Raw genomic sequence first — 26,147 nt, forward strand, 5'->3', positions numbered from 1 at the left:
TGACTGCTCATCCTACCTTTTTTTCCTTTCATATAGAAACCTGTCTTTGCTCTGATCAGGAGAGCTTGGAAGACCTACATTAGTGTGAATTGCTGTTCTAGAAAAACCCTGTACAGATAATATCTAATTTCATAAGCTTCATGGCAATAGGGCCATTTTTAGAAGGAACAAAATATAGCTTAGAGGGCTTTCTTAGTCACAACAAACAGTGCCTTGGCTTTCCTCATGTGGGAGGTGATGGTGCTCAACTGTTTGGGGTCTCCTTCCAGATCACTGAAGGGGTCACAGATGCTGGTTGGTGCCAGCCTTTTATCTGCCAGGGAGTCTCTGTCACTGTGCAGTAAAACACTGGCCAAGTTCATCCTTCATATGAGCTCCTTGAAATCCCTTTGAACCAGTGGAGTTGTGTCCCAGATGGGCATCTGGTCTGAGAGCTTTTCCTCGAGCATTGTGCGGTGCTGAGTCTGTCCTTTCCCTAATTCCCGGTGTTAAATTAAGGCTCTGGATTTTCTGATTGCTTGACTTTTTGTTGCAGCCATATGGACACCCATAAAGGCAGAGAAATAATAAAATGTGGTTTCTTTGTGTTTGACTGCCAACGTTTTCATTTCATGGGAACTTTATCACTTCCATTTCCAGACGCTACTATAAAGAAACCGATGGTCTGAAACTTGATGTTGGAGCATATATGAAGGCACTGGAGGTATTTTATGGCTTGAATTATGCTTACTCGCTCTGTGCACCTTGTTAAAAGAGTAACTGGTATAAATACGGGCCATCTTCTGTAATTACTCACCTTGGTGGAGGGAGTTCCCCCAGATAGGGAGACTCATTTGCTGCATTCTAAAGATGGGCGGATTCATTTGTTTTCTGCCTTTGTTCTTTTTATTAATTTTTTTTTTTTAATTAAAATGTGAACTTTTACTGTTGTGGCACCTTTTTTTTTGGAAGTGAGGCCCTTGAAAGAAGGAGCCAGAAAAGGAAAACATGGAATGTTGTCTGCGAGATATCCAAGAGAACCTGAAGAGGTCCATTTTATGTTTGGTGCAGTGTTGTTTTTGACACAGCCCTTACCCTTGACAGTTTGCAGCAAAAGGCCCTCATTCAAGGTCAATCCTGCTTTTAAGCCTGATTAAATCTGTGCAGAACCGGAACCCGACTGATAAGCCAAGGAGAGAAGGAGAGAATCTTTATTTTCCCTTTTATAAGCTTGAAGAGAGATTAAAAAAAGTACATAGTGAATGCAGAGAATAAGATAAAATAGGGTAATAAATAAACACAGAACATATATAATGTCTACTTGTGTACTTATATAACATATACTTATAGCAATTAATTTGTACTTGTATACTTATATAACATATAGTTGTAGCACATTAATTTGTGTCTATTTGAGTTGGGGGGGAGAGTTTTTGCCTCCCAGATTAAGTTCAGGCTTCTTGTCTAGGAACAAGCTAGAAACAGGTGTTTTGGCATAGCACTGATATTTAGTTGCAGGAAAATGTAACTTTTCAAATATGGCTGGTCACTTGAACCATTAAAATTAACCCAGGTGGTTGAAGAAACCCTCTACACCTTTTAAGGCCCTCCAGTACTTTTGATAATTTCACATAAAGGATATTTGTTATGTCTCTAAGAGTGATGATCCTAAAAAAATGTGCAATACTGGAGTTGAGTTTGAAGACTGTTCCACGATGGAGGATGTAAAAAATTTGTAATTTGAGATGTTTCAAGAAGAATTTCTTTCCTGCCAGAGGACTTCAGCCACTTCTGATATCCAAATTCCCTGATGTTTAACTTCAGCCACTGATCCGTTGTGTTATTTAAGGGCAAAAATCAATATTCACATAGTTTTTGTAACTGGAATTGTGGAGTTGAACAAATCCTTTTCCAATCAGCATTTTTTGTGTCTCTCTCTTCTTTTTTTCCAGTATGCTTGTGATGTTCAAGCTGAGGTAGTGGGAAAACCATCAAAAAGGTTTTTTGAGTCAGCCCTGGCAGAAATGGGAGTTCCAGCAGAGCAGGTAAGGTTTCAGATGCTCTGACCACGGGCTGTGCCATACATTAATGCCCACTGATGCATTTTTTCTGCTTTGCTATAACTTTGGAAAGCTACAGGAAAACCTGAAGGAAATGTGACCAGGAGGACATGGTAAACTTTGGGTGGATATGCAAATATTTTTTCCAAATGCAGTGTGTTACATATGGTGCAGAGAAATATTTATATTCAAGATCTTCCTGTGAACTACTTAAAAAACCCAAATGAATAGAAAGGAAAAGTTGTTGAAAAAATACTGCAGAGGGGAAAAACCTATGTTTGCTCATTCTGTCAAAAATGTGAAGTAGACAAAAGAGAATTGACAACCAAGAGGGTAAATGCTAACAAGTTGAATTTCTCCTTCCCTGTTCATACTTACCACCCTCCTGAAAGGTATGACATAATTTTCTCTACCTTTTTCAGGGTTCTTTTTAACTTCCTGCTGTTTCCCTTTTTATTCCCAGTGTCAGTCTGTCTTTCTTCTGGCTTGTGCCCTCCACACCTCTGCTCAATTTAGAGCCTTCTATCCCTCCATTCTCTACTGTAGTTTCTCCTTCCACAACATTGTTGTGTTGTGCTCTCATATTCACCTTCCTCCCAAACCATGTGGTTCCAAAGAACATGCACTTCTTTTGTGAAATTCCTTTATTTGGAAGCTAAAGAAAACAATACAAAAGAACAGAAGTTAGGTTTCCCAGGGAATCATGGAAGATTTTTTGCCTCACGAGAGAGAGAGAGAGAGAGAGAGAGAGAGAGAGAGAGAAACTTGGAGACTGGAGGCTGCAGAACAGTGGAATTGAAGCCAAAATGTTATTTTTTTTCCTTTAGTGTTGCACTGATTACCTTTCTTTTAGTAAAAGGAAAGGCAGAAGTAAAATACTTTATGATTTTGCTGACTGACCCAAAACCTCCTCCTGTATTACTGGCTTTCCAGAAACGTGCTGAATGTGTGGGGCTTCCTTGTACAGCCCATTTTCCCCCTCTCTGTAGTTGTCCCCAGTTGTCTCCTCTTTATTGATTTGTTGTTATGTCACACAGGGCATAAGGATGAGTATGAGATGACTCACAAACAGCAGTGAATTACAACGTAATAATTCCATCAGGGGGGTTTGAGTGACATTATAAACAACAGGAGCAAAGTTTGGGTGCCTTGTAGGTCCCTCGAGCCTGGAGATGAAATTATGGCCCTGTAATTCAGTATGTGTTTGAGTTGTAGTTTATTATAGACTGGGGAGATGGAAAAGACCTGGTAGACCATCTAATCCATCTCCTTCCCAGTGCAGGAATGTTCCCTGCTCCACATTTATTAATGTTTGGTCCAGAGTAGTTTTCAGTGAGCCAAACACCCAGGCTGGTGTGAGTACCCCAGGGGCAGTGTTCAGGTTTTATGTGCAGGCAGCTTTTCCTGAGATTCATTGGAATACTTCCCTTTTAAACTGCATCTCCTTATTTCTAGTTTTACTCTAATTAACAACAAATAGCTTCTTGCCTTCCTGGCTGTTTTCTCTCTCCAGTTATCTCTAGGCTTGTTATCATTACAGTAGTTGTCTTTTACTAAAACTGTGTGGTTTAGCTCTCAGCAGCTTCCCTCAGTTTTGTCCCTCTGGCTCTTTCCTGTGCTCCCTTCGGTTTGTCCATATCTTTCCAGTTACAAGATAACTCAGCCTGAACTTAATACCCCAGTTACAGCCACGGAAATTATTCAAACCATTCACCCAACCAACAAACACCCAAATCCTTTTCAGCCACAGAGTGGCATTTGGAAAAAAAAATTGGCTGGAGAAAAGAACAAAACAAAATAAACAAACAAACAAACAAAAAAAAAAAAAAAAAAAAAAAAAAAAAAAAAAAAAAAAAAAAAAAAAAAAACAAAAACCAACCGCAAACCACCTTGGATGCTGTTTGTGTAAATCACATACATAAAGGTTTGTGTTTCCTTTCTGCTCATATCAGAAATGATTGGTTTGCAGGATTAGGAGGGAAGGTGTTATTCCTGAGTTTTCTATTCTGGTAACCCTGCGTAGTGGCATCACTTGTCCTTTTTCTTGGGCAGAGAGGTGCAGTTTTCCTCAGACACTGTTTTTCCCGGCTCGTGGAATGCCAGGACCATGTCAGCACATGGCAGTGAGGGAAGGTATCATTGCAGGGATGCAACAGCAGAACTCCTGTCTCAGAAACTTTGTCCTGGGAAACAAATCTCATTGAATGCATCACCAGCCTGGTAAAAATGGTCCCACCAGAGAATGGTCCCCGTCGGCTTCAGGAGAATTTGGTTTGGGTACAGAAAAACAGAGATTATTTATTCTTTTTCTAACTTCTCAGTGCTTGACCTTGCAACTTTAATGTTCTTTTGAGAAGGATTTGCAGGCTGGTTTAGTTCATGGAACATAATAATAAAACCTCAGTATATTCAGTTTAAAACCTCAGTATATTCACTTCAGTAAGTTCCTGTAATACAATGCATTACATTTTAATCTTTCTCCTGGATGAACTATACTTCTCTGCATTTGTAGTGACATGACAAGGGCTGGTTTGACTTGCCTTTACTTTTACAAAATGTTTGCCAGTAATTTATTCCACCTGTAGAATGCATTTAATCCAAACCATCATTAAACCATTTTAGATGAGCTGTGCTTTTGGAAACATATTACAATTTTCTTTCACCTGACTTTTAATGAAAAATACCTTTTTAATAAAGCTGTCTCACCACAGTAATTCTAGACAATGGCAATTCTGAAATTCCTCAAGCTGCTTTAATCAATAAAGTTATCACCAGTCGTTTCCCTTGATAACTGCTTCTTACTGAGACCCCGACTTTGCCTTCTGCTGCTGAGATGTTTTCAGCCTGCACTTAGAATAGGAGGAACTCCCCAAAGTCCAATTTTCATTTTAACCTTTCCTCAATGGCCTAGAAATAACAGATTGCTGGTATTACTTTAATAGATTGGAAATTTAAACCTCTTAGAGGTAACCAGACCTATCTTACAATTCAGTAATATGACAAAGAATAACACATCTTAAAGGTTACTGAAATGCCTAATTCATATGTTTTAAGGCAGCTGTCACAGTGGATGATTTTTACAGCTTTACAATAAAACCTAAATAATGTTAAGGTTCTGGTAGTTTTATATAATCATAAAAAGTTCTCTCTGTAGCAAATTGTCCTGTTTTAATGGGAGTTATGGCAGGTCATACCGGAGTCCATAAACTACTGGTAGTTAACCAATTCCCATTTCTGCCACCTGCAAGTCTCAGGTGGGAGTTAGTGGTGCATGAGAGCAGAGGGAGGTCACCCAAGAGTGGCACAGACAACCTGCTGTCGTGCCAATGTCCCCTCGTTGCTCACTGGCCACGACAGGGGAAGATTTCCCACCTCTGAAGGAAATGTGAACTGGCTGAATGAAGATTCAAACTTCAGTCCTGCTGAAAGCTTTTTGGAACCTGGCTGGCCCTGCAGCTTTTGGAAATCTAAGACAGAAACATAAGTAACATAACATGGGCTCCTGAAGCCTGGGAGATTACCACTTGGACCAAGGAGAACAGGGAGAAAAGCAAACGTGTCGTATTTCTTCTGTAAAAGGGTTTAATACATTAATCAAGATTTGGTGTATAAGCTTTATTTCCTTATGGCCCTGGCACATTTAGCTTGATTAATGCTATTAAGCCTATGGCAAAAATCTGTTTAGGCATAAATATGTTTGACTCTGTGTTCAGTATTCTGGTGAAGTTAGCACACTGCCTTCTGTGCATCTCACTGTTTGCGTCCTCCAAAGTACTGTGTCTGAGCTCATCCTAGTAAACCCTACCCTGCAACACAAGCATGGTTGGGTAGATGAGGATATTCTTATCTTTCTGCCTCATTCATTTTCTTACTGCATGTTTTGTTTTCTGATCAGACACTTTCCTGTGATTTTAGTGACTGCTAGAGCTCTGTTTGCAAACAAAAATTACCCGAGGTTCCCATTCACCACCCCAGCAGCATCTCTGAAGACTTTACTAGCTTTGGCCGCTTCTGTGGGTTAAAAAAGGTTGGCCCCCACCTCCATTCAGCTCTGGGTCTGTGGCACAGACAGCACCAATAAGATTGCTGACCTGTGGGGATTATATTGTGCCTTCTCACTCCCAAATTCTTGGAGGTCATGTTCGTGTCCTCCGTGATCACCCCAAATGGGGGTTGAGTTTGATGGGGACCCTTCAAGAGCACTGGCTTCCCTCAGCTATGGCCCATGTGTGCTTAGTTCACTGTGTAAACCAAACACACCATCTCTCACCAGCTGCGTGGCTTAGGGAAATATAAATCACATCATCCTGATTCTTTGATGATTTGTCTTGAAACCGGAGAGACTCACTGTGTTTTTTCCCTTCTTTTTAGTAAATTTATAGCTGATCTAAAAAAAGTAACTCCTGCAGAACGATTGAACAAATTAATGGTGTGATCCCTGTGTAAAATGTGAACACAGACGGGGATCTTTTAATTCCTGCTTTCAGTGGGTATGTGACCTTTCAGTTTTATATCTTTCTCTTTCTTCCTACCATATTGCAGTCAGAGAGGAAGTTAAACCCAGGTTTGACAGGTAGAGTTTTTTTATTTCCCTTGACAGCGCACCTTTTGACCTCTATCTTCTTGCCAATGATTTTTTAAATCCTAAATGATTTGGGAATAATTGCTCCTCCTTTAGTGATTATTGCCCTTCACCGATAGTAAATCTGTGAAGTCCCTGGGGGCTGGAGTACATTTTTGTATGCGTATGCCACAAGCTGGCCTGGACAGGCATCGCTGCTCAGCTGCAGCTGCACTCACAGAGCTGCCACAGTCTTGCAGGAAAACTTCCCTGGCTGGGGTAGAATACAGCCCTGGTGGGCAAGAGACTGTTTGTTGGGCTGCCCTACTCTGCCCGTTCCCTTTGTCAGAGGAAATTCATTTTTAGGGTTATGAGAACACAGGACTGAAATTGCCTTTGTTTCAGAAATCTCATCCTGAGCACTGGGTCTCAGGCTGAGCAAAGGCATGCAGTTGGTGGAGGGCAGATCTCTTCCCCATCTCCCTCAAGGAGGTGTTGGAAGGAATTTTGTAAGAAGAAGGCAGTATAAACTATCAAAGACAGTGATTAAATATCTTGGAGCAGCTTGGGAGAAACTGGTAATGCTGGTTGGTTGGAGCTGTGTTGCCCTGTCCTGTGCAGCTCTGCATGAGTGGGATTATTGTCTTTTCCTTATCCATGCATTCCTGGTTTATTTACTAATTCCTCAAATTTAACCCATCATTTTCTCCTCATTTCATGTTGGGTTCCTTGTTTGGAGGAGTGGCAAGGAAAGGTGAACTATCTACAGGAGAAGGCATCCTTTTAGGAACACATGTGTTTCCATGAGCAGAGTGGATAAGGAAAATGGTCCAAAAATGGAAGGATGGGCAAGGTTGAGCCCTGCATAGTCTGGTGGCTTTGAGTGGGTTTGAAAGCAGAGCTGAAAAGGCAGAGCTGCCTCTCCCAAAGCCTGCTCCTGCTCTTCCCCTATATTTTCCCCAGCTCCAGCCCCTTTGTCACAAGTCCTTATATCTCTCTACTGCCTAAGGAACCTCTCAAAGCACCTCCACAGTGGTGGGCTCTTCCAGGCAGAAGGAAGAAAAGGTAGGCATATATAAACTGTTTCAAAATAAACCACTTCAGTGGTACCAGACATTGAAAGAGTGTCCTGTTCCATCCCCGCCCCTGAGGGGTGGTCACCATCTCTCATGTGAATACTATTCAAAAACAACCTGGCAGATAGACTGGGCTGGTCACTACTGTTTCTAATCTTACACACCCCAGCTCATATGTTACTCAAAGGAGCATTTAGTTTTTAACATGAAGCTGTCACAGATCTACATGTTCCTAGACCAGTTTGGTTTATGAATACTCTCAGAAAATTTGGCTCTATCCTGAGATTTCCTTTACATGCTATGCAATAAGTGGGAGAAGATCCCGTTGCAATTAGGTAATTAATAAAAATAGCTCTGGAGCTTTACCATTTCTAGCCTTCCTCAGTATGTATGGTTTAGTCCTGCTCAGCAGACAGCTCACAGAGTCAGTGACACAGATGAACTGGCTCTTGTGTGCTCTGTGAAAAAAGCTGCTTCCATGTGAAGGCAAAGGAAGAGGAGGATTTTGTATTAAACAGAACTGGTAACTGGAATGGCACCTGCAACTCAGTCTTCCTATATGTTTTTGACCTTAAAGCTGCAGCCAGCTGAATGGAAAGGCTCGGCATTCCCATAGAATTCCCTGCTTCTGCCTGTGCACCACTTTCCCACAACCTCTCTGACAAGGGCCCGTTTATCAGTTCTCCACAGATGGAAAAATGCTGGGTTGGCCTCTGTGTGTGCCCAGCAGAGTCCCCCTGGTGCTGCTCCAGGCAATCCTGATCCTTTGCAAACATCCCATTAACTCCCTAAACCCACACGTGAGGTGGGGACCCATCATGAGAGACCCCAGGGAAAGCTCAAACCACTCAGAGCAATTTCTTCTGTAAAACAAGAAATACTTTGCATAGTGACCCCATGTATCTGGTGTGCAGGTATGAAAATAATCAAAAGTACTTGGAAGGGATGGAAATTTAGGCAAGAATGTCTGCATTTGCAAGGTGCTGAGGTTGTGAAAGGTGGGCAGTTACATTTATGAAGCAGGAGGTTGAATCAACAAGATGAAAAGCAAATGGTTAAAGGTGCAATTAATTAATGTGTTTTAGATAAAATTCAACTTTGATACAAAAGGTACAAAAGCAAGCTTTAAAATTGGATTGATAAACCAGATTACAGATTTTCAGAGCTGCTTTGTTTCCCTGGTTTTAAGTGCTGCTTCTGTTCTCTTCAGAGTAATGCAGAACACCTTTGGAAGGTGTAAAGCTGATTTTTTGATTATTAGTGGTAGATTACTGTTTCGTGTATATACTGTTTTTTTTTAAACTATAAAACCAACCATTTTCGATTTGAAGAATAAAATCAACGTAGTAATTTTTAATGCAGGATGATAATAAGCACTTGAAATTTTGTAGATGTGGTTGTCAAAAAGATATTAATTGATGCACTTTGATTTAATAAGAATCTTTAACAGGCAGGAAGGTGCTCTGTGCATGCTGTAAGTTTTCATCAGACACAGACAAATCTTAGCACACCCAGTTACCTTCTTTTAATGTAGTTTGTTTATTAGTATTTGCATAAACTTAAGGTGATGGTAACAGAGAGCATGCTAGGCCTGTACATATTGTGTCATATTGTGCAAAAATGAATAAATTCCGTTTTACAGTGATTTCCCAAATTTCTGTATCAACCTGAGAATGGGTTGGAAGCAAGCTCTGAGTGATCACAAGCTTAAGCTTTTGACTAGTTTGTAGAATACCAGTTTTAAGAAGTTAAGCTTAATTTAAGATGCCTGGAGTGTAACAGAAGTGGATTATTAGGAACAGAAGAGGCCTAACTTCATAAAATTTACCATTTTTTTTTAACTGTGTGCCCAGTCCCTTTGATTTTTGTGATTGATTACAAACTGTACAGGCGTGTGCTGCCCCAGTGCATTGCTGCAGGAGTCACAGCATGAATTATGTTCAAGGCAGGATGACTTTTAATCAATCTGATGACAATATTATCTTGTTTAATTTGTCTGATGGCGGTATTAAACATCAAGTCAGGCTGTTTGTTATGTCAGGGGCGTGTGATGTGTGGCAGAAATGGAATTGACGGCAGTTTTCCTGTATTTCCTCGCCCTGACAGGCCATCATGATCGGGGATGACATCGTGAATGATGTCGGGGGAGCCCAGCAGTGCGGGATGAGAGCCCTGCAAGTGAGGACAGGGAAGTACAGGTCAGTGCACAGCCCACACGTTCACAGGAGCAGACTTTTTCCATGCCTTTTCCAGCTCTTTTCCTGTTGGTGTCAATGTAGACTTGCATTTGTTGTCTGCACAAGCACCTCCTTGTGCAGCATTGGGTGGATGGTGCCATTTTCATTTGGGAAAATACTGTGTGTATGAAAGTGGTGGGAAGGGGAAGGCACAGTGTCTTGATCTTTTAGAAAAATATTTTCTGCTAAACTACAGCTGTATCTTTTTCATCCCATTGCATAGAACCGGTGTGTTTCCTGGGGTTTGTTTATTTTTTTTCTTGCTGCTGCGTGGAAGTGCTGTGCACTTGATATAAGACGTGTGTGAAACTTGTAGCATGGTTGGGATTATAAAATTAGACTGTCAATTCAGCAATCTCTGTGGGTCATCTCCCACAGCTTTATGAAGGGCTCCACATGTCTGCTCGTCCCTCCAGACACATTCAGCGCTGAGGTGTCTGAAACACGAGAGCTGTTTCTCCACCTCTTGCCTTACCAGGGTGCAGGATCCTGCTCATCTCTTCCAAGTGGCCCTTCAAACCCTTCTCCCTGCAGGTGTCTCCATGATCCTGTGCTTTCACTGAGCTTTCACAAGACCTGCCTCCCTGCAGCTGCTGATGGGGGACCTGAGTGCCCCTATAAACAGGCCATGGCCCAGGGTTGACTGATGGGAAGTGAAGGAACCATCAGGTGCTCAGGCCAGGTTAGGTTTGAGATCCACTCGAGGTCCAAGTGCTGTGCAGACATCAGTCCCTAAATTTAACCTTCTGATCCCATAACAGTCAAAATCTCCCCTTAACCATCTCCTCTTAACCGTGATCGTACCTCTTTGTAGTGTGAGTCAGCCACACCATCTGTCATCTGATGTCATTTATATTTTTACAGTTTTTCTTAATTTTCAAATACTGAGACTGTAAAAGAAGGATGCTCCTTTGGGGAGGGATACAAGCACATGAAAGTGGTGCTTGCCACAAGCTATCTGAAAAGGTACTTGGTTAGTTTTTCAAGACAATGTGTTTCTCAATTTTCCTATTTAGTTTCTGTAAGGAGATAAAATAATACCCAGTGCTTTGATTCTAATGGACCAGTAAGTGATGGTCTTTTAAAAGACAGATACAGGGGTATTGTATTTTCTATAATTTTTAAGATAGTACCTCTCAAAATCAGTTATTTATCTCAATGAAGTTCGAAAATCTCAAAGATTAAAGGAGAAAGTATATAGTTTATGCTGTTGGGATTATTTGTCCCTAACCTGTGCAGTCCCAGGAGTTTGACTCAATGATCCTTGTAGGTCCCTTCCAATCTGAGGACATTCTATGATTATGTGATTCTAATCCTATTAATTTCCTAAAGGAGAAAATAAGGATTCAGTGGTTGATTTTATTCTGATATTATTTCACTTTGTGAATCCACATCATAACATCACACAGATACAGATGCCACTGAAGGATATATCTCTGCACACAGAGGTAAATCACACCTTTGCTACTGACCAAACCTCTCCTGGGCCATACTTTGCCCATCATAAAATGTGCCACAGGTGATGCTGTACCCAAACTGTTCAGGCAGCTGACATAAACTGTGTGTACACACACATAAATATGTATAATCATATGCTGAAAAAAACATTTTCTTGTATCAAGTTTGAATCATGATTTCACAGCTGAAAGGGAGTCACCAGCTGTTCTAGATTGTTTTCCAGTGTTTTGTTTCCTGTTTCAGCCTGTGCTTGGTGTTATCTGAATTCATGTACTATTGCAGTGAAATACAGATGAGTGTCTCAATTCCCCGTGTGGTGCCAGGCCTGCTGTTAGTAATTGGGAATAAAATGAAGTAACTCTTGTTTGCCAGGAGAGGTCAGAGGTGTATCTATATTTTTAAGAATGACTTAGAAAATCAAAACATACAGTGAATAGTGAGAGAAACAGAAAAAAACAAGCAATGGGCAAGATAAATTAAACATAACAGAACATGTAGTTGTGTGGTGGTGGGTTTAGTTTAAAGTGTGATATGTAAGATTTTGCATAGGCCCTGTCTTTCCCTTTAGTCTTTGCTGACACAGAGCTGTGTGCTGCACCCGAGCACCTCTGGATGGCATCGTTGGTTCATGCACATCAGTGTCAGCCACAGCCTGGGGCTGCTTTTCCAAAGGTGTAAAGCTCAGCAGTGTCAGGGTTTTACAGTGGGATTGCCACAGGTTTCAGTCAGAGAATCATGAAACTATAGAATGGTTTGGGTTGGAAGGGACCTTAAAGATCATCTTGTTCCAGGCCCCTGCCGTGAGCATCATGCAGCTCAGGACATGGGTGATCACCCCAGCTGAGTTCTCTCTGTGTTTCTACAACCTTGAGTATTTTTTTTTTCCATTTCTACCCCAACAATGGTGCCTCACTTCAGCACAACGATTGCAGAGCTGATTTGTGAATAAAATAAAAAATAACAAAGGAGCTATCCGAGGAACCATCCCAGCATTTTGCAAGTCATCCTGTAGGTCCAAGGGATGGACCCCCCCCTCCATCCTCACCCAAATGCTGTCCCTGGCTGGCAGACATCATCACCTCTGGTGCACAAGTGTGCTTTGGGGCAGCTCTCCTTATTTCAGTGGTCAGTGCAGTTTACATGAACATTTTAGATAAAGGTTCCTCCCCTAGAGGGTGGTTGGGCACTGAACAGGCTCCCCAGGGCAGTGGGCACAGCACCAAGGCTGACAGAGCCCAAGAAGCGTTTGGACAACAATCTCAGGGGCAGGGTGGGACTGCTGGAGTGTCCTGTGCAGGGCCAGGAGTTGAATTTGATGATCCTTGTGGGTCCCTTCCAACTCAGGATATTCTCTGATTGTGTGGTTCTGTGATTTTTGAGGTCTGCTGCTCACCCAGTGCCACCATGGGTTATGCACTGTGTCACAAAAGACGACACATGAGCCAGGATTTACTGTGCTGTTTATGGTATTTCAGAGGGGCTTCAGCAACCACGTTCAATCCCAGGCTGCAGAACAATTTGGTGAATCTTATTGTTTTAATAAGCCAGAAAATCATTTTACAGAAAAAAAAAAAACGAGTTGAGCTGCTGCTGCAGAGGTTGTGGCAGTAGATGGGGTGGCTCGGTTTGCCGCAGGGTGGGCAGCCTCCAGCCAGGAATGGGAAGCTGACTGCAGCCCACAGTGGCTGGAGCCTTCCTCCATGGCATGTTTGTACCCTGCTGCTCTGTGACGTGGCACTGGGTGCCAGCTCCCTGCTGAACTGAGGAACTGGTTCTGTGAGTGCAGGGTGGGGGTGGTTGGCTCTGTGGGCGAGTCGAGGTCCAGAGGGGAAGCAGAAGGGATGTGCACGGAGAGCTGGTGCAGCCCCAGGGCTGCCTCCTCCCTGGGCTCTCACCCTCCCGGCCTCTGCAAAGTCTTCTTCACTGTTGGCTGCTCCCAGGGTGGGAGTTAAAATGTGCGTTAAGCTGCTTCAAAAACATTCAGTTTTACACCACCTTGCGTGGAGGTTCTGAAAGTTGGCTCCTTTCTCTTGCTTCTTTTGCATCTTTGAAATTTAATAAAATCTGTGCAGCCAATTTCCTTTAATGTGACAAACTTAAGTCCAACAGGACTTAATCTCAAGCGTTGAGCTCTTTCTCAGTAGCCAAACCAGGCACAGCATAGATCAGTCCAAGAAATGCAATAAATCCCAGCTTCACCGTGGAATAAAACTTATGCTAGTATAAGTCAGGGCAATAATGGGAAGATGTAGGGATAAGGTGGTGTTTTGAGGTGACCTCAGCCATCATGGTTCTTTGACATGGGGTGAGTAGTTGGGTTGGCCGAGTGTAACATTTCATAGGTGTAAAAATGCAAAGAAAGGGTCAGTCTGGTCTGTGGGTTTGTCCTCTCTCAGTTTGTCCCATGTACAGGACAGAGCAGGCCATTGCTTCAGGCTCCTGTGTGCTGAGAGAAGAAGCTGCTGTGAGGTTTGTCAGCACTGGGAAATGTGATGCTAATTCCCAAATTTCTGTGCACACCTGCATGGAGGCCCTTCATAGCCAACATCTTTCCCATCTAGGGAAGAACATGTACTTGCCTTCCAGCACAGAGTATGTGCTAATTCCACTTGCAGGTAATTGGCCTTGACATCAAACCAATGATTCCCACAATAGCTATTGATTCTGCAATGCTGGGTAATATCCTCTTTGTAGCCTGCAAGTTGGAGCAGAGAAAAGTGACTTTGAGGCTTTTCCAGCTGTCTCCCTGTAACATCGGGAACACCTCTCAGGCGCGTCAGGGCATCGAATTGCAGGTGGTTCTTGGCAGGGGGTAAGAATTACTTACCCCCTTCTCCTTGTTATTTACAGGTCTTGATTTGTAGGTAAAGAACTTTCCATTGCTGGCATGTGGTGGCAGCCAGGAATATTCATGGCAGTGGTGCCCCCTGCCCCTGCTCACCTGTGAGCTCTGAAATGGTTCAGAATCTGGCGCTGTGGGTTCACCCCCTCTCAGTGCCCACGTGGGGTTTTCTTCCTTTGATTAGGGATTTATCTCATGGCCGTGGCTGATACTGACATCAGTATCAACATCCCAGAGCTTCCTCCTTACAGACATGAAAGATACCCCAGGGATGAAGGATAAAGTGATCAAGGCCTGTGAGAGTTGTCATCTCCCTCCAGCTCTGCCACTGTTCTCTGGGAGAACTGGGTCAAGTTACTTCATGTATCCCTGCTTTTTAATTATCTTCTGAGAATGATTATTCCAACTTCCTTAATAAAGTGGCTTGTGATCTGTTCCTCTTGTGTGATTGAAGAAAATATTCGGAATTTGTATAGATTTATAGGAAATTGGCTTGCCAGTGGAGAAATCTAGACATATCAAGACAGAATTTGGGACAGAGGAAAAGTCTTCTGGGCTGCCATCATCAGCGAATTAAGGATTGAGAAAACCAGGTTGTGTTGTTGTCACAGCCTCTTAAGTGAGGTTATAAAATTATTCTTAAAAAACCAGATTTGCACCCACAGATAAATTTGCAGCTGCCACTGTGTAAGTAAATGAAAGCTCATGAAAACCTTTTGCAAAGAAATAGTGACCTCTTACTGCTCTGCAGAGAAGCAGCATCCCTCCACCCTCCCTTTCTTGCTCCTGCATTACTAACCACACCAAGATGAACAATTTTATTAGTTGTTTCCCATCTCCTGGGTCTCCATGGATTATACCAGCAGTGTGTAATGAGAATGAACAGGCAGAGACACTCCCTGTGTGCTGAGACACAACCAGAGGCATTCTTATGGCCTCACATCCTGATAATTAAGCCTGTTTCAAGTATTAAATGGAAAGACTTCCAGCCCATATTTGCACTGTGAAAAGTTGTATTGTAATTCATGTTGGTTAATGTCTTAAGCAATGCTTATTGAAGCCTGGTGTCAGCAAGTTGGTGTTCGTTTGGGCAGGAGAGCTGACTGCAGGCAGTTCCAAGGCGTAGCCTTATCGCTGTTTACTGCATATTCAAATTGTGGCTTCTCTGTCCATGTGTGGATCTTCACACTTGTTTATCAGTTTGGTTACCATAATCTTTGAATCAGCTTTGTAGAGGAAGTTCAGAGTTAGCACTGCAACCAACTTGCAAACACTTAGCAAACAAATGCTCATCTGACCACAGGCTTTACATTTTCCCAGTACATTCCAGCGTCCAGACACAGAAAATAGTTTTAGTATCTGGTGCTTTAGGAATGAGTGGCCTCTGAGAAGGTTTAACTTCTTGCTGTTGTAGCATGGTTGCCCAGAGGAGCTGGGGCTGCCCCGTCCCTGGAAGTGTTCAAGGCAGGTTGGACAGGGCTTGGAGCAACCTGGTCTAGTGGAAGGTTTCCCTGCCCATGGCAGGGCTGTTGGAACTGGGTGGTCTTTAAGATCCCTTCCAACCCAAATCATTGAAGGATTCTTTGATAATCCAGCCATCCACTTTGCAGGGTAGGGCTCAACGTAACACATTGCATTGGGAATACTTACTGCACTTATTCTTGAACTGTAAGTGTTGAATTCAGGAAGCATTCTAAAGAATCATCGTTTATGTGTCTTGAATGTTTCTGTTTCCTTAATTGAACATAGCCAAGTGTTTACCTTCTAGTAAAGTTACTATTTGATATTAGAAATACCAATTGGACTAGATGATCACTGTAGGCCACTTTCAGTTATTCTGTTCTATTCTAGTCTAGTCTAAATCCAGGTTATACCCGAGCTAAAACACTCCTAAAAGGGGCAAGGTGGAGTAGGAAGTTCTGCTACCTTTTAGCTCACACATAAATGTAATGATCTTCAGTCTAAAAGAGAAATGTGAGTTTAGGGGGTTTTTTTATTAGCAGGTAAATTTATTCATTGGTACCATAATAAACCTCAAGGAAGCAGAACATGCTCAGGCCATAGCTGGGTGCTGTTCTGAAAAAATTAATCTGAATATCAGAAAAGAGATCAGTCTGCAATGAGAGTAGGATTAATAAGGGAGGAATGGATCAGGTCAGTGAGGAAAAGCAATATCACTCAGCAGTCTTGACAATTCTGCTCCCTACCTGTCTAATGACTGACTTTTCCTTAGCAATCCTACTCTAATCAACTGTCTCATCTCCAACACTTCGGAAGGGGAGCAACGTGCATTTTGCACATCAAGGTGGTAGTGACCATGTCAGCCTGGGCTGCAGTTTTCCTTCCCTTCTTGCTTCACATCAGCGTAGCTCATGCAACAGCAGAGGCAGCTCAGGTTTCCATTTCTCCTCCTCTGAAGCTGATAAAGAGCTGAAAGAAGAGGAGAGGAGGAGGTGGTACCTGCTACCTGAAGCCGGAGGCAGTGGGACCTGGGGGGGCATGTGGCTCTGCTGGCCTCGATGTATGGGATTAAATCACTACCAGGCCCTCTCTGGCAGCATCTGAAGCTAATGGCTATTTTGCTTTCTTTCCCTTTTGCTCTGGTGCCTCGATGTCTTGGTAGTACGTGCTCCTTCAGCTCGGGCTGGCAGCCATCCTCCACCCGACACGGCCACGTGTGCTCCTGCATCGGCGTGAGGAACACCAGAGCCCTTGGCAGCTGCCTGGCCAAAGTGCATTTCCCTCCTCCCTGCAGATACAGAATTCCTGAGCTGAGGTGGTGGTGGCAGGAGGCAGCTCAGGGGCTTTCCAGGGTTTCCACAGTGTGTGTTCATCTGCAGAACACTCACTGTCACTGTCACCACAGACATCCGTGACCTGAGCGGTGCGGTCTCGGAGATGGCACAGGGAGCAGGTCCTTGCCTATTTTTATCCTTAGAGGCCTTTTCTCCATGCCTGCATAGGGCTGTGGTGAAAAATTCCACAGTGAAGCAGCATTTCTCAACACTTGTCCCTTGCAGAATGCTCAGCTATATCAGCTTGTCCAAGATTTGACAGCGTTGAAGAACACCATACCCATAGCAAACTACCTTATTTCCGTAAAAATGCAAATGAGCGTGCTGAAATGTGCTGCAGAAAGGGCACAGCTGGGACAGCTGCACAATGTGGTTTCACTAGAGATTTCCTATTTTTAAAGAGCAGGTTCCTCTTCTCTGCATATCTTTCTCCTGTAGCTAAGTGTCCTCTGGGCTCACTTGGTGCATGGAGCCCTCTCAGTGAGTGGCTCGGGGAGTGTGGCAGGAGGGGAGACTGCTCTGATGGATAAAACTCAGAGCGTTGTTTTCAGAGGGAAAGGGAAGCACATGAGAGAGAGACAGGCCGAGTCAGCTGCTGATTTAACTGCCTTGAGGCAAATGGTCCAGTATCTGAAATTTAATATTCTGGTTTGGGTTCTTGCTTGTGCTGTAAACACGCTCAGGAGCCACGATGCTGGAGCAGTACTTTGTGCTGGCACCTTGCAAGCATAAAACAATGGAGTATTCCTGCTTTAATGCTGTCCTGCGTGGCCCATGGATGCTGGAGCTTAGCTAGTGACATTTATTTTTTCTATACAAGTGGGTTTAACCAACAAACCCAGAGTGGCTGCCTTTCATCCCTGGAGGTGTTCGCAGCCAGTTCGGACTGGGCTTGGAGTGACCTGGTCTAGTGGAAGGTGTCCCTGTCCATGGCAGGGGTTAGGAACTAGATGATCTTTAATGTCCCTTCCAACCCAAGCCATTGTCTGGTTCTGTGATTCCAGCAGCCACGGGGGTGATGGACACAGGTGTTTGTTGGGGTGTATGGGAGTGGGGCTGCCAGCCTGTGGGAGCAGCTGCAAGACGTGGGGATTTCTGCCCTCCAGCTGCTTCTGCTGGGCTGGGGGCTGGTTTTCATCCCCTTTGAGAGGCATGATGTGACTTGCCCAGGGTTAAAAATAAAGGACCCAGCAGTGCCAGCTTTAGCTCTTCTGCAGACACTGCAGAACTCTGGTGTGTCTGTACATGAGTGCTCATGTACTGCAGCAGGAGTAATGTGAGAGAAGGGGTTTGGGTGAAGGGCTCCCCTGCCACTGCCAGCACTGCCCATGCTCCTGGTTGGGGTGCAGACAGCCTGCAGCTGGTGTGGGATGTGACTCATGTTCACACTTTGCCCCCAACAATTACGATTCTTAGTTGTCTGTGGTTTTCAGTCCCTGTCAGCAGCATGTATGGTTACACCTCACCCTGCCCGCTCACGGGGGGCCGTGAGCTTATTCAGCATGAGGGGCTGGTGCTGTTGCACGGGGTTTGCATCCTGTACAGTCTTTAAACTCAAGCCATTGTCCTCCCTAAAAACAGGGATGGGTCTCAGAGCCATGGGGAGCACCAGAGAGCCGTTGCTGCTGCATATGCTGTTGCTTTCCACGTGGATCTGCAGCTCATCTCAAAATACTTTTCCTACTTAACTGTGCTCTGAGTCTAAAATGGCCCCACATGATCACCTGGGTCTAATGCTCCTGTAGGCCCATTCCCCTTAAATATAGTTTCTGTGATGCCTTCAGGGACCCACTCCTGTCATTTTGGAAGGTGATCTTGTCCATATTTCTTCCATGTTACTTGTGCCAGTGTGTGCTTTTATTTTGCAGTGCCCACTGCTTTTCCATTCCTAGTTGCTCCCTGAGTTTCAAGGAGAGGAGGGTGTGTCAGGTTTGTCTTTCCAGCTTCCACTCACTCCCAACCCATTGTAAGCACTGTCAGTGTTGTCATAAGGAGAGTTCCACAGCCTGTCTGTCCCTGGGTGGAAACCTGGCCGTGCTGTGCAGGTGGATCTGGTGCTGCAGACAGTGGTCTGTGTTCCTGCAGAGAGAAGGGCTGGGAGTCATCCTGTCCTGTCCTGTCCTGTCCTGTCCTGTCCTGTTTCCAACAGGAGCCGAAGGTTGGAATCTCCCCAAGTTACCTTTGCACCTGTAGGTATAAGTCATCTCATCCTAAAGAAGGCCAGGTGGATCTGGATGTGCCCTGGGGAAGCTGCCCAGGCTGGGCTTGGTAGGGACCAGCTCTACCCACAGCAACACATCACTTGCTTAAGTGGCCACAGCACAAAACAGGCATTGGCTGATTAGGGTGTTGCAATTAGGGAAATTATTGCAATGAGCCTGATGAGGAGCAGCTGAGGGAGCTGGGGGGACTCAGCTTGGAGGAAAGGAGGCTCAGGGGGGACCTTCTCGCTCTCTACAACTCTCTGACAGGTTGTAGCCAGGTAGGGGTCAGGCTCTTCTTCCATGAAACAAGCAACAGAACAAGAGGACATGTCTTCAAGTTGTGCCAGGATAGGTTTAGATTGGATATTAGGGAAAATTTCTTCACAGAAAGGGTTATCAAGTCCTGCCACAGGCTGCCCAGGGCAGTGGTGGAGTCCCCATCCCTGGAAGGATTTAAGAGACACGTAAATGTAGATGTGGCACTTGGGGACACGATTTAATGGTGGGCTTGACAGTGCTGGGGGAATGGTTGGACTTGATGCTCTTAGAGGTCTTTTCTAACTTAAACAATTCTATGACTATGACTTGGCCACTCATGAGAATATGGGGAGGCATGGCTGGGTGATGGAGCTGTCAGAGCTGGGTGTGTTTGTGTGAGCTCACAAGCTATGGACTGCACAACACCCTTAGGCTTCTTCTCCATCCCCCTTCCCATTCCTGGTGTGTCCTGGAGGGGAAATATTTCTCACTGTGAGAATCCCCAGAGGCTCCATGGGGCAGAAGGAAGCCAGCGGTGCTCCTCAGTGGCAGAACAAATTCCAACCCTGGGTTTGGATTTACAGGTGCAGTTCTTGGAGGGTGGGATCTTGAAGTGGTTTTCATCTCAGCGTGAGCTGCTGGAGCACTGTGGCAAGCAAAGCAGCTGCTGCAGAGCCCCTTCACCAGCCCCAAAGCCCAGCTTTGGCCAAAACCTGGCAGGCATTTGCTGTGGAATAACAAGAACTGTTCAGCTCAGCTCTTGGCTGCACGACACTGAAACCAGGCCTAAAAATAGGAGAATGTCTGACCCCGAAGTGAAGGATTTTCACTTGTAACCCAGCCTGGCATCTGCCCAGGGTGACATCATCCAGAGGGGAAGTTGGAAAGGCTTCCAAATTCATTGCTTTTCGTGGAGAAGTGCTAAATGCATGTGTCAGCAGATAATCAAGTGGCACATTTGCCGTGGCCGTGAATCAGGGGAAAGAGGGAATGGGGAAGGAAGGACCTGAAGAGGGAGGAAGAGGATTGGAACCGCATGTTGGAAAAGAGTTTTGAGAGCGTTGTCTGTGTGTGACTCGAGGGGAGATGGTAAGTGCAAAAAAGGTCCTGTTCAGGTAGAGTCTGTCCCATAAAGATGACACTCTTCTTTCCTTTTAAGTGTGCTAAAAGTTACTGAGCTGCACTCAAGGTTCTGACCATCAGCCCCCCCAGTGGTATCTGGGGTTATTCATCACAGCTGTAGTTTGAGTCTGCTTGATTTAGGCTTACAAGTATGTGGATGCTGCTCACAGTGGCCATGGAAGCATCTGAGATGGCCAGGTACTGAATGACCTCCCTTGGTTTCTGCTCTCTGGTTTGAAAGCAGCTTTTTTCCAGGCAGACTTTCAGGGATTTGCTCCATGTCTGTGCTCACGTGGCATAGATGACCATGGCCATTGTTGTTCTAACTCCAAATTGCTTGAACACAGTTCCTCATACTTCTGTGCTAAGCTGCTTTGTCTCCTTTAAAAGCAATAGTGAGTATAAGACGTGGTCACAGTTTTCCTCTGAAACTTGGTGTCTCTTCCCTTTGGATGCTGCCAGGAGACTCCTGTGCTCATCCTCTAACAAGGACACCTTTCCCTCAGTGTTGATGAGCCCGTGCTGAAATTTGTACCTCTTTTCAGATGATAAAAGCTCGATGTGATATGGGATGTCTCCATTATCTGTTTTCCTTCTGCCTTTTAAATTCTCATTACCTATTTATAATGCTGTTATAGCAAAGGTGCCTGAAGCACAACTGTGGGCAGTGTTTGGTCTCTGAGTCCCCAGTGAAGCTGAAGAAACTGCTGTTGCTGTGTAAACACTGCGTCAAGAGCTGATTTCATGCATAATGCTGGGCATTTTTAACGAACTCTGATAATGAAAAGAGGGAAAGAGTTTTACCATATCAATGCAGACATCTGATAGGAGACCAATTTATTTGGTTTGATAGCAAGAATAGGGTTCAGGCATGCCAGCCTTTCCTTCTGGGGGTTTTAATACCCTTAGATCACAACAACAGTGAAACTTTTCCTACAGACAAGCTGGTTTACAGACATTTGTCAAGGCAACAGGCACAGACGAGCTGGTTCTCATTTCATCAGCCTTTGGGTAGGATTTGTCTGACTAAGCAGGAGGATATTTCTGGTTGTCTGCTGGGAAATGACATGGCATGAAAGCAGAAGATGGCCCAGGCAGGGTCATGAATTTACTTCCCATATTGGGGTTAAGTATATGGTCCAGAGAGGAGCTTGAACAGTTTTTCCATAGTTTGCCTATTTTTCATGTGAAAGCTTGAAGCCCCTCTGACTGAGAGACAAATCTCTATTTGCATCTAGATTGTGAATCTTCTTAGTTTTTGATCCCTGATAGTTTTTATTAGGTACAGCCTAACTGGAATAGCAGTGTGAGCAGCAGGGACCTAAACCTGAGCAGCTGGAATAAATCTGGTGTACTCCAGTGGTGAATGCCAGTCCTGCTGTGGGCCAGCTGCTCCAGCACAGACCCATCATTCCACGGAGAATTAGTGGAGCTGACAGACGTGAGAGTGAGCACACACTAGAGGAGCCAGCTCTTATTCTTGCAGACAGAGCACTTTATTTTTCCTTTCTGGTTGAGATGTTCTAGCAAACACTCGACTTTCTTGTCATCTTTAAGCTATGTAGAGAGGTGGGGAGTTGCCTTTTACCAAAGCAAATGCACTTTTGCTTTGAAAAGTCCCTTCCTGCAGTTTTTGGCATGACTGATCACTCTGTTCTCAGCAGCCCCTGAGCTTCATGATACAGTAGTTTTGTACAAAGCTGTGTTTTTATGCACACAAAGCTTTTAGAGCTGTCTTTCTTTAAAAACACGTCCCTAGATATCCGTCCTGGGGTTTTAACAGACAGATTTGGAGATGGGGCTTATTTGGGAGGAGGGAGTGGGCTTGAGGGCTGTGAGATGGTGGCCAGAGGCGCTGGCGCACACACGGCGCTGGCCAGCGCTGCTGCACGTAGCACAAGCTGTCAAATAGCATTCAGTTAAAAAGACTACATGTTAAAAGACAGTTAGAGCATGAATTAAGCCATATTTTCGTTTGGTCTGAGAAGCAGTGCTTGATGAAACACTCACAACCCCTTCCCCGTACTGAATCCTCGTCTCCCCATCGCACCAAGCAGACGCTGTGGGGGAGCTCACAGAGAAACGTTTTCCCCTCACCAGTCACTGGTTTCCACGTGGGTTTTTCTACCATTTCTTTCTGGCAGTTAAATACAAACAGGCATGCATTTATTTCTGGAGCAGAGCTCTGAGATCCTGCCTTGCCTGTGCACACAGGGGCGGGAGGTTGAAGCTGACAGTGGCCACAGAGTGCTCACGTGCTCAGTTTGAAAGGACTCGAGCATTGGGAGTAAACATATGTTGGAAATGCCACTCGTGACCGCCACGGGGGCACTGTGTGGGCTGAGCCCTGCTGCAGATGGGCTCCCAGCTGGCCCTGGCCAGGCACTTGGAAAATCCCAGTGCCCTGAGGAAAGCCTTGGCATCACAGAGGAATGGTGTGGCAGGGCAGAGGGAGAATCCACTCCTCAGCGGGGCAGCACTGATCTTTCTCATCTCAAAAGCATCTCTGTCTGCCTTCACCAGGCCTTGGAGGTGCTGGTCTCCTTTGGGGGGCTCACAGAGGCTCTGCTGAGGTGGCTCTTCCCTCGGTCCTGGTAGTGGAGTGAAAGTCCAGGCTTTGGCTGAGGACATGGAGGCCAGCTCGTGTTCATACAAAGTGGGTACAAAGACCTCAGTTGAAAGGGAAAAGAGAACCTGTCTGCATTTAAATCAGCCTAATTAAAGTGGCTTTTTCCAGGGGCTGGCAGGCACTGCATTGCCTACCCAAAGTGATTTGTGCAATTACCATCTTTTGTGTTTGTCTGGTGGGTTTTTTTCTTCCGTCACTCATTTATGGGACGGTCACCTATGTGCAATCTGTGACTGTAAGGTTAGAAATAAGGGTCTGGATTCTCATCTGCTCTAAGGAGTGGAGTAAATGGGCAGAGCTGTGCTGATTTACACCTGCTGGTGCTCTGCGTGCCTGGAAATAGCTTAGCAAGTGTAAAAAATAAAAAAAAAAAAAGGAAAGGTTTCTCCATCCATCTGGAACACATTGCATCCATCAGGGGAAGGAGAGGCATTTGTGAGAGTGAACGTTTCATTTATCAGTGTATGAGCTATTGAAAAGCCTGGATGTAGCTGGGATAATTATAACCAAGATTAATCTTCTAGGAATGGAAAAGTAACGACAATCCTAATTTTACCAAATCCTCTGAAATTTATCGTCTATTTATTTAACACCCTGAGCCCTTTCCTACGGCAGAGGATCGGATGGATTTATGGAGGTGCAGTTCAGTAATCTAAATACTTGGGAGTTCATCTGTGGGCTGCTCTGGTTATTTTCACTGTCACCACTCGGAGGCCGTGGGAACTGGGAATGCAGATGGGAGCACAGGGAGGCACAGGCCAAAACTCGGTGGGAGTCAGTTGTATCACTCTCCTCCCCCTTGCTTTGCAGGTGAGAAATACCTGGCCTTTGTAGGCAGCTGCAGCTGTTGGTGGTAAGGGAAGGTTCTCTGTTGGGAAGGGAGCAAAGCTCCTCTGATTCCCTCTTCAGGAGCTGCCTGTTTTTTCTCTTTCTAGCATTTCTGTGGAGTTTTTTTCCTACATTTCCCCATCCCTGGAAGTGTTCAAGGCCAGGTTGGATGGGGTTCTGAGCCATCTGGTCTAGTGGAAGGTGTCCTTGCCCAGGGCAGGGGGTTGGAACAAGATGAGCTTTAAAATCCCTTCCAACCCAAACCATTCCATGATTCTCTGTAAGGAAAGGCAATATGTATTCAGAAATTCCCCGTGCAGGGAAGGTCAGAGTAGCAAGTGCATGTGGAGGGCTGACTGCAGCTTCCCTGTGCCAAGCCGTGGGTATCACCTGTCCATCTTAGAGCCCTATCAAAACTGAAAATCTTGGCTAGAAGCAGGAATAGCAGCACGAGAAGGAAAATCCCTTTGGGACAATTCAGGCTTTGTTAAAGAACAGGGGTTATCCAGAATCTGTGAAAAGGCAGGTAAAGGAGCAGAGCCTGGAAGCTCTTTTGCTGCCATCATTTAATATTAGAGGAAAATGCCTGGGCTGGGGTTTAATAATTGTTGCTGGTCTTTTTTGTAATAAGTTCATAACTTCTAGGCCTGTCTGCATTTGTGGGTTTATGAGCTGTGCTGCCTTTTGGCTGAATATTTACTCTTTTCTTACCACAAAAGTCAGTGTCTTTTCCAGTGCAGCAGGAGCTGAAATGCACGGCCTTGATTTCCTGTTCAGCTCTAAAGCACTGTGGGGTTTTAGAGTTTTTACAAGCACACACAAAACCCCAAACAACAAACCCTGAAAGATGAAAATAATGGTCCAAAGAAGACAGAAGGAAAATTTCCTTTGCCTCCTTCTGAGTCAGGGTTTTAGTCCAAGGGGTTTGGTAGCACTCTTAAGCCTTTCTGCTTCAAGACACAAGCCAAATTCACCCTAATAAAATTCAAAAGGCATTTTTCCTTCAGGGCAAAAATTCTAATATAAAATCTCCTACATTTTCCTAAACCACTGTCAGAAACTGGCCACTGTTGAAAGTGGAACAGACAATTAGCTCAGGCTGCCTGTCTGAACTAGTGTGGTGGCTCTGGCCTGCTACACCTTCCCATAGGAACACACAGAGGTATGCCTTGTCACCAGCACTGCTGTGCTGTCACCAGGAAGGCCACCAGCTCAGATGGGTCAGGTAATCAGACAGGCAGAAGGGGTTTGGATGCGTGTATGAGGGTGTATCAGGAAGCCTCAGTGCCCTGGTGGCAGTCCCATGCTCCCAGCTCCTGTGCTGCCATCCCTGCCTGCGTCTCACCTTGGTGTCTGACTCATATTCCTGCATACATCCAAGTCCTGAAGAGTTTGGTTGAGGTGTTGGATGGTGTGGAAATGGTGGTTTATTAGGAAACAGCAGTGCTTTGTAGCCCGGGAGCTACAAAACAGTTTGCCTGACAAAACAAGGGAAGGAATCTTTGCATGTGCTTGGGAAAATGGTGGGACAGCAAAACAAAATGTACCCCCTTCGTCCAGAGGAGAGTTTAGTGCTCTCAGTGCCAGCTCTGCTGCGCATTTAGCCCTTCTGTAGGCAGGTTGTTGAAGCTGGGAGCCAACAGCCACTCCAGGTGTTAGGAAATCAAAGCGACTTCCTGAGGTCTTTGTATCTCACTGGTTTCCTGCTGCAGCCTTGGCAAAAATTATACCAGTGAGGTATCTGGCAGGTTTAGGAGTGGCTCTGGCTCGTGCTGCCAGCTGTGCAGCAGCTGTGGACAAGGGAGTGTGGCCATCTGTACGTGACTGGAGAACCATGTGCAGATCTGGTCCCTCTCTGGCTGAAGCCAGTGGGAGCCTTTCTCATCACTCCTCAAGAGCTGGAAAAGGTCTTTCACCTCCCACATGTATTGTTTTCTTCCTATTTGTGTTTTTTTTTTTTATTGCTTTTAAAACATCACACACTACAGTCACAAGAGGCAGAGGTGTTCTTGGAATCCTGACCTGGGATCGCTTTCAGCTACAAAGAAATGCTGTGGCAATATTTGTGCTGTGTCTTGGGAGAGTGTTTTCATGCCAT

The 26,147-nt window shown here is 44.8% G+C and overlaps 1 protein-coding gene across 1 annotated transcript in view; it reads left to right on the plus strand.

The window, feature by feature from the left end:
- Positions 1 to 26,147, plus strand: part of LHPP (phospholysine phosphohistidine inorganic pyrophosphate phosphatase) — an 81,232-nt gene that overhangs the window by 14,638 nt on the left and 40,447 nt on the right. Inside the window, exons 4-6 of the mRNA XM_017809304.1 lie at positions 640 to 703; positions 1,932 to 2,024; positions 9,783 to 9,874. Of these exons, the coding sequence (XP_017664793.1) occupies positions 640 to 703; positions 1,932 to 2,024; positions 9,783 to 9,874 (249 nt within the window). The remainder of the gene's footprint in view (positions 1 to 639; positions 704 to 1,931; positions 2,025 to 9,782; positions 9,875 to 26,147) is intronic.

This window comes from Lepidothrix coronata, unplaced genomic scaffold, assembly GCF_001604755.1.
Source record: "Lepidothrix coronata isolate B3197 unplaced genomic scaffold, Lepidothrix_coronata-1.0 Scaffold25, whole genome shotgun sequence".
NCBI classification, from domain to species: Eukaryota; Metazoa; Chordata; class Aves; order Passeriformes; family Pipridae; genus Lepidothrix; species Lepidothrix coronata.